Genomic DNA, 6,614 nt, shown 5'->3' with positions numbered 1-6,614 from the left:
ACTCATAGGTCTAACAGGAGAGACGTGGCAGGGGACCATGGGGAGAGGAAGGGGGAAAGAGAGCGAGGGAGAGTGAGGGACACAGATCAAGGGAGACTACTGAATACTGAAAACGAACCATGAACTGAAGGTGGAGGGGGAGGGAGGAAGTGGGGGATGGTCATGGTGGGGGGCACTTGTGGGGAGAAGCACTGGGTGTTATATGGAAACCAATTTGACAATAAACTATTAAAAATTTTTTTTTAAATCTTAAAAATTATCCTCATGCCTGAATCCCAACATTGCAGATAAGATTCAATTGGATTGGAGTGTGAGAAGAACATAAACAGGTTTTTTTTAATTTTGTTTTTCTAAATTTTTTTATGTCTTTTATTTATTTTTGAGAGACAGAGAGAGACAGTACAAGCAGGGGAGGAGCAGAGAGAGGGAGTCACAGAATCTGAAGCAGGCTCCAGGCTCTGAGCTGTCAGCACAGGCCCAATGCGGGGCTCGAACCCACGAATCATGAGGTGTTGACCTGAACCAAAGCCAGACGCTTAACCAATTGAGCCACCCTGGTGCCCCTAAACAGTTTTTTTTAACAGCTCTCTATATGGGGCTAATGTGCAGCTAAGGTGGAGGCCTACTGAATTTTGTCAGACCTTTCATTCAAAGATGACTTGCATATGTTGGGTCCTTCACTGTTCATGGTCAGATCCTGAACATCTCCAAGTGATCAGAACTTGTAAAGGAAGAGATAGGAGTTTTCCACAGCAATAACCAATGTGATTTTTCCCTGCATATTTCTGGTAATTTTTTTTTACATATATTCCCCCTCCATACTCTCCAGCTGGTTAACTGTAATGAATATTATTACTCTAGTGTTCTCTGCTCCAGACTTACCCTTCTATACTTTAAGTTGTGATGCTGTGATAGGGGCTAGCAACCTTTCAAGTGCAGCTCTACTGTTCCATCTGTCTTCACTTTAAGTCCTTCCAACAATGACAAGAGCACATTTATTCATCCCAATCTTTTCCCCATAGCTCTTAGCCCATGGTGTTATCACCATATCCTGCAGGTATGGCTCTGTTACCATGTTTTTACTTCTGTGCCTTTCACCTTTCAATAAGTATTAGTCATCTATATGAAATTACCTTAAAAACAGTAACTAGTGCAGTTTCTTTTTTCTTGATTGAACTCTGGTAAATCATAATATGGGGAATAAAGCTACATCGTGAGATGCAATGGGAAGATTGCAAGGTGAGGGGGGATAAAAAGTGACTGTCATGATATGTCTTGGTCAAGGTATACAATGGACTTTTCAAGTAGTGGTGATATTTCTACTGGCTGAGTGGTTTTGACTGTCACCGAAGTCTTTGTGGATAAATGTAACTCTGTCTTCACTGTCATTACTCAAGGACAGCAAAGGACCACGTCCTCAGCAAAGGGCAGAACCTCCATTTTCACTAGAAACCACTTCTGTCATGATCAGTCTGTCTTTGGGTCCTTCCGTCTTCTGCTACACACCCAGGAACCCATGTTCATATCAATATTTCCTAGACAGATGCTACACATAGTTTCTGAGGTAGAAGTTTTGGGGCTTTCTGAAAAGCTTTCCAATAACTTGTTTCATTTGCTCTGCCTTTACACTAAGCCAATGGCCTACTGACTTCACTGACAGTGAACTTCATGTTGGATCGGCTCTTCCTGCTACAAAGTGACTACAGTGTAATACTAAATTTTCCTCTTGTTCGAGCATTCTAAAACATCTCAACATGCATACTTCTCCAATTCTCTACATTCTTGTCATTTGGTCCTTGGGACTCTCTAAAATTTTCCTCTGCCATTTATGCACACACAAACATAATCAGCATACTTTCTTTGATATCCAAATTAATTTGCTAAATATTGAGATTTTCTCTGTATCCATTAGTGAGCAAACAATGTCTGAGCTCATCTTCCAGTAGAGCCTTGAGAGGACTATATCCCTGACCCACATTTTGAATATAGATGTCTATGAGAGCTTCTGAAATATTTAAGCAACCAGTCAAGTCACTAGCTAAAAATGTAAAAATAAGTAGTTGTCTAATATAACAACTATATTGCTGGACAATAAATTTAGACCCTGGACAGTCATTCAAAGCAGCAAAACCAGACATCTCCAATGTATAAAATTCCAAACCCCAAACCAGGTCTATAGAAAGAAAACTAAAAAGTTGTCCTTAAAGACATGAATTTTAACTGAGAAAATAAAAATAATATCAGATTCTTGGTATAAAAGACCTAATTCTCTCTAAATTACATGATTAAGTCAATGGCTTTATAGATTAAAAAAAAAGTCATTTGTTGCTTTTTCTGGTTGGAAAAAATGTGTCTGAATTTTATAACAAGATATGTAACTTAGAAGTCAGAAGTGAGGAGTAGAGGTCAGCTTCTTCCTTAGAAGAAGCCCCTGCATCCTCAGTACATTGACTTTTTCCCGTTTCCTCTTCTGTTAATAATCACAAGTCCTTAGAGATTGGGAGAACATGGACCAATTTGGCTAATTATGTGCCATGTGCTTTGAGCCCTCAAGACCAACCAGTGTAAACAGCCTGTGCTTTCCGGGCCTTTTGCGGCCAGTTCCCGTTAAGTGGGCTCCATACAAGCGTCTCCTCCTCCCAGAGTTGTCCGCTCCAGGAGACCCAAACTTGCACCTGCCTTCCTGCCAGTCCTGGAAACAAAGCCTCGGTGGTCATCCAGCTCCAGGTAGGGGAATGGCAGCAGGCTCTGCATTCCTCAGTCCTGCTCCAGCAGAGAGACAGTACAGCCCAGGGGTAGTAAGTGCAGTGGGAGTGACTGAATGCAGAAAGGACTGGAAGAGCACTGCTTCCTCCTCATCAGGACAACCAAGACAGTTGGCATACCCAGACAGGAAGGGATCAAAATTGAAAGATTCAGCTCACAGCCCTATAGAGACCTAATGTTACTGGTGTGGGTGGGGGTCCTAGAACTCTTATTTAGGTTTCTATTTCTGTCCCATGTTAGTTCTCTCAGAGGATATTCCCCATCAAAGCAGGAAATTGGTGCTTCTTAACTGCCCAGTAAGTCCTGCAAATGGTCACGAAGGTGATGATAATGTTGATGGTGGAAACGATGACAGTAACCAGAATGTTACAAACTTTTACCTTGGGACTCCATGTGCCAGGCATGGAGCTCAGTTTTCTATGTAGCTTGCTACCTTCTATCTGCTTTGCCAACCGTGAAAGCCTGCAACATGCATTGTCATCACTTGAGAGTTAAGGATAGGAGAAGGGCAATTTTTTTTCCTGCTGAAGGGCAGGGAAACAGAGCAAACGGACTCAGAGACCCACCATTGAAGGTTGAATCTTCTCTGCTCTACTTTTTTATCTGTATGCCACTGGGCAAGTTCTTAATGTTTTAAATCCAGTTTCTACAACTGCACTGAGTAAGAATTAAGACGAGATACCATATGTTTGCACTCATAGGTCTAACAGGAGAAACCTAACAGAGGACCATAGGGAGGGGAAGGGGGAGAGAGTTGGGGAGAGAGAGGGACACAAATTATGAGAGACTACTGAGTACTGAAAATGAACTGAGGACTGAATGGGGAGGGGGAGGGAGGAAGGGGGTGATGGTCATGGTGGGGAGGCACTTGTGGGGAGAAGCACTGGGTCTTATATGGAAACCAATTTGACAATAAACTATTATAAAAAAAAAGATGCGCGCTGCATTTGTCACTAAATATGTGGTGGGCGCATACAGTAAGGGCAAGGTAAAATTTAGGTATGATTAATATTGTTGCTATTGTTAGTGTCATTATCAAAGCTAAGCACCGTCTATATAACTAAAATATCCTGTGATTGAAAGTTTTGGTTTTTCCTAGATCCTGAGAGAACTTTGTGTTTTTTCTTGTCCTTATGCAGGTAGGTCCTTACTGTTTGGAGGGAAGCAATTGAATCACATTCGTTTCTGATTTCCCAGAGCCTATACTTTGCTTGGCATGAAGTAGATGACAAGGACAACAGTGATCTCTTGTCAATATTGAATAGGCCCTTCCTTGGTTCTCAGAAATAGAGCATAGAAAACATAGTTTCAGTGCTCTCTCTAGGTGCTTCTGTTTCTTCCATGGCAAACCTCTGTTTGGTGCCACACATGTCTTGAAATGGATGTTGTTCTTCCCATTTCTAGGAGATACCTAGTGGGACACCAGCACCGAGAGACTGAGACATTGCAAAGTACATGACAGATGTGAGACTCAGAGCCCTGATTCCCATCCCAAGACTTTGTGTACTGACCTGCCTTTGTCCCAGATGAGCAAACAGAAACAGGGCCACCAATTCCTTCTGTTGAGATTTTGTGAGCTCATCCGCAAATTAGGGAAATGGGCCAAATGGTTTACGGGGCCCTTTACTGCATGAATATTATAGACCATAGGATTTTCTATGAAGAGTAATGCATTTTGCAGCTTATTTGGAAATCTGTGATATGGAAAGATTATTCCTTATACAAAATAGGAATTTGCATGCGGACCAATCATGAAAGACCATTGCAACACAGACTTCAGGGTTGTTTCCAATTCTATGCCTCGACAATAAAATCGTGAAGGTGCTTTTGTTTACCTTTTCTATTAGGAAAATAAATGGAGATAATTAGTAGTCAAACTGTACATGTATTGATTTTTTAAATTCTATCATCTTTTATGCCTGAATATTATAGAAATTGTCCCTTGTATAATATGGAAGTGGGCACAAGAATTTTATTAGGAATATCGTAATAAGAAATGGAAAAATAAAATAATGCTCATCCATTAGGTAATACTATGCATCATTTGAAGTGCTTGAAACAGATATGTGAACTCCACAGAGACACTTCAAACACATTATTGTGGTAAATGAGAACTAAGAAAACAATGTGGATATTATTATAGTATAAAGTAAGTTTTTAAGAAAACTGTGTATGAAAACATCAATACAAATATATGGAAACATTGAAAGAAAGTATGCCTGCCACATTCTTGACATTGTTTGCTTTTGGGCAGTTGAAGTGCAGAGGGGAATGAGATCAGGCAGGGATAGGAAGAAAACTCAACTTTTCCTGGTAACAAATATGAGTTCTTTTTTGGTTTTTGTTTATTTTGTTAATGTTTATTTATTTTTAAGAGAGAGAGCATGAACAGGGGAGGGGCAGAGAGGGAGATACAGAACCTAAAGCAGGCTTCAGGCTCTGAGCTGTCAACACAGAGCCTTTTGAGGGGCTTGAACCCACAAACCGTGAGATCATGACCTGAGCTGAAGATGGACACTTAACTGACTGAGGCACCCAGGTGCCCCAACAAATGTGAGTTCTGAAGCGAGTATAACTAAACATTTCTATTTTTTAAAAAAGTTTATTTGTTTATTTTGAGAGAGAGAGAGAGAGAAAGTGCAAGCAGGTGAGGGGCAGAGAGAAAGAGAGAATCCCATGCAATCTCCATGCTGTCAGTGCAGAGCCTGATGCAGGGCTCAGACACACCAACTGTGAGATCATGACTTAAGCTGAAATCAACAGTCAGATATTTAGCCACCTGAGACACCCAGGAGCCTATAAATATTTCTGTGTTTATATACTTTTTTGCTTGTCTAACATTCTTTGATTCAGTGTCTTCATGGTGGGTGTATGTATAAATAGGTGAATTGCCCAGGCACCAATAAAGAGTCTAAGATGAGTGTACAATTGGGAAATGTTGCAGTAACAGGAGGTAGGATTCTCAAGTGCAAATCCTTTATTTGTGAATTGCTTGAATCAAAATAGGCACACTTAATGGGTAGCTCTACACTTGTTTTGTTTATTCAATACTCTTTTTTTTTTTTTTGAGAGGTGTCCCATCGTCATGGAACCACAGAATCTTACTGGTGTGTCAGAATTCTTCCTAATGGGACTCTCAGATGACCCGGGACTACAGCCCCTTCTCTTTGGGCTGTTCCTGTCCATGTACCTGGTCACCGTGCTCGGGAATCTGCTCCTCATTCTGGCCGTCAGCTCTGACCCCCACCTCCACACCCCCATGTACTTCTTCCTCTCCAACCTGTCCCTGGCTGACATTGGTTTTAGCACCACTACAATCCCCAAGATGCTGGTGAACATTCAGACACACAGTAAATCTATCACCTATGATGGCTGCCTAGCTCAGGTGTCCTTTTTTTTCCTATTTGGATGTTTGGACAGTCTACTCCTGGCTGTGATGGCATATGACCGGTTTGTGGCCATTTGTCACCCCCTGCACTACCCAGTCATCATGAACCCATGCCTCTGTGGCGTTTTGGTCCTGGTGTCGTTTTTCAGCAGCCTTTTGGACTCTCAGATTCACTTTTTGATGGTGTCACAACTTACCTTCTGCACAAATGTGGAAATTCATCATTTCTTTTGTGATGCACCTCAACTTCTCCACCTTGCCTGTTCTGATACCTCCATCAACACCATACTACTATATTTCATGGGGGCCATTTTTGGTAGCATTCCACTATTGGGGATCCTTTGCTCTTATACTCGAATTGTTTCCTCCATTCTGAGAGTCCCATCAACAGGTGGGAAGTACAAAGCCTTCTCTACCTGTGGCTCTCATCTGTCAGTTGTTTGCTTGTTTTATGGAACAG

The 6,614-nt window shown here is 41.5% G+C and overlaps 1 protein-coding gene across 1 annotated transcript in view; it reads left to right on the top strand.

Annotated features, from left to right (window-relative positions):
• The first annotated feature begins 5,791 nt into the window (after positions 1-5,791).
• Positions 5,792-6,614, top strand: part of LOC115273498 (olfactory receptor 7E24-like) — a 5,744-nt gene continuing 4,921 nt past the window's right edge. The window contains exon 1 of the mRNA XM_029916563.1: positions 5,792-6,614. Within this exon, the coding sequence (XP_029772423.1) occupies positions 5,852-6,614 (763 nt within the window). The 5' untranslated portion in view covers positions 5,792-5,851.

The sequence above is a fragment of the Suricata suricatta genome, chromosome 12 (assembly GCF_006229205.1).
Source record: "Suricata suricatta isolate VVHF042 chromosome 12, meerkat_22Aug2017_6uvM2_HiC, whole genome shotgun sequence".
NCBI classification, from domain to species: Eukaryota; Metazoa; Chordata; class Mammalia; order Carnivora; family Herpestidae; genus Suricata; species Suricata suricatta.
The sequence above is the reverse complement of the archived record's forward strand: the minus strand, read 5'-3'. Positions and strand labels throughout refer to the sequence as shown.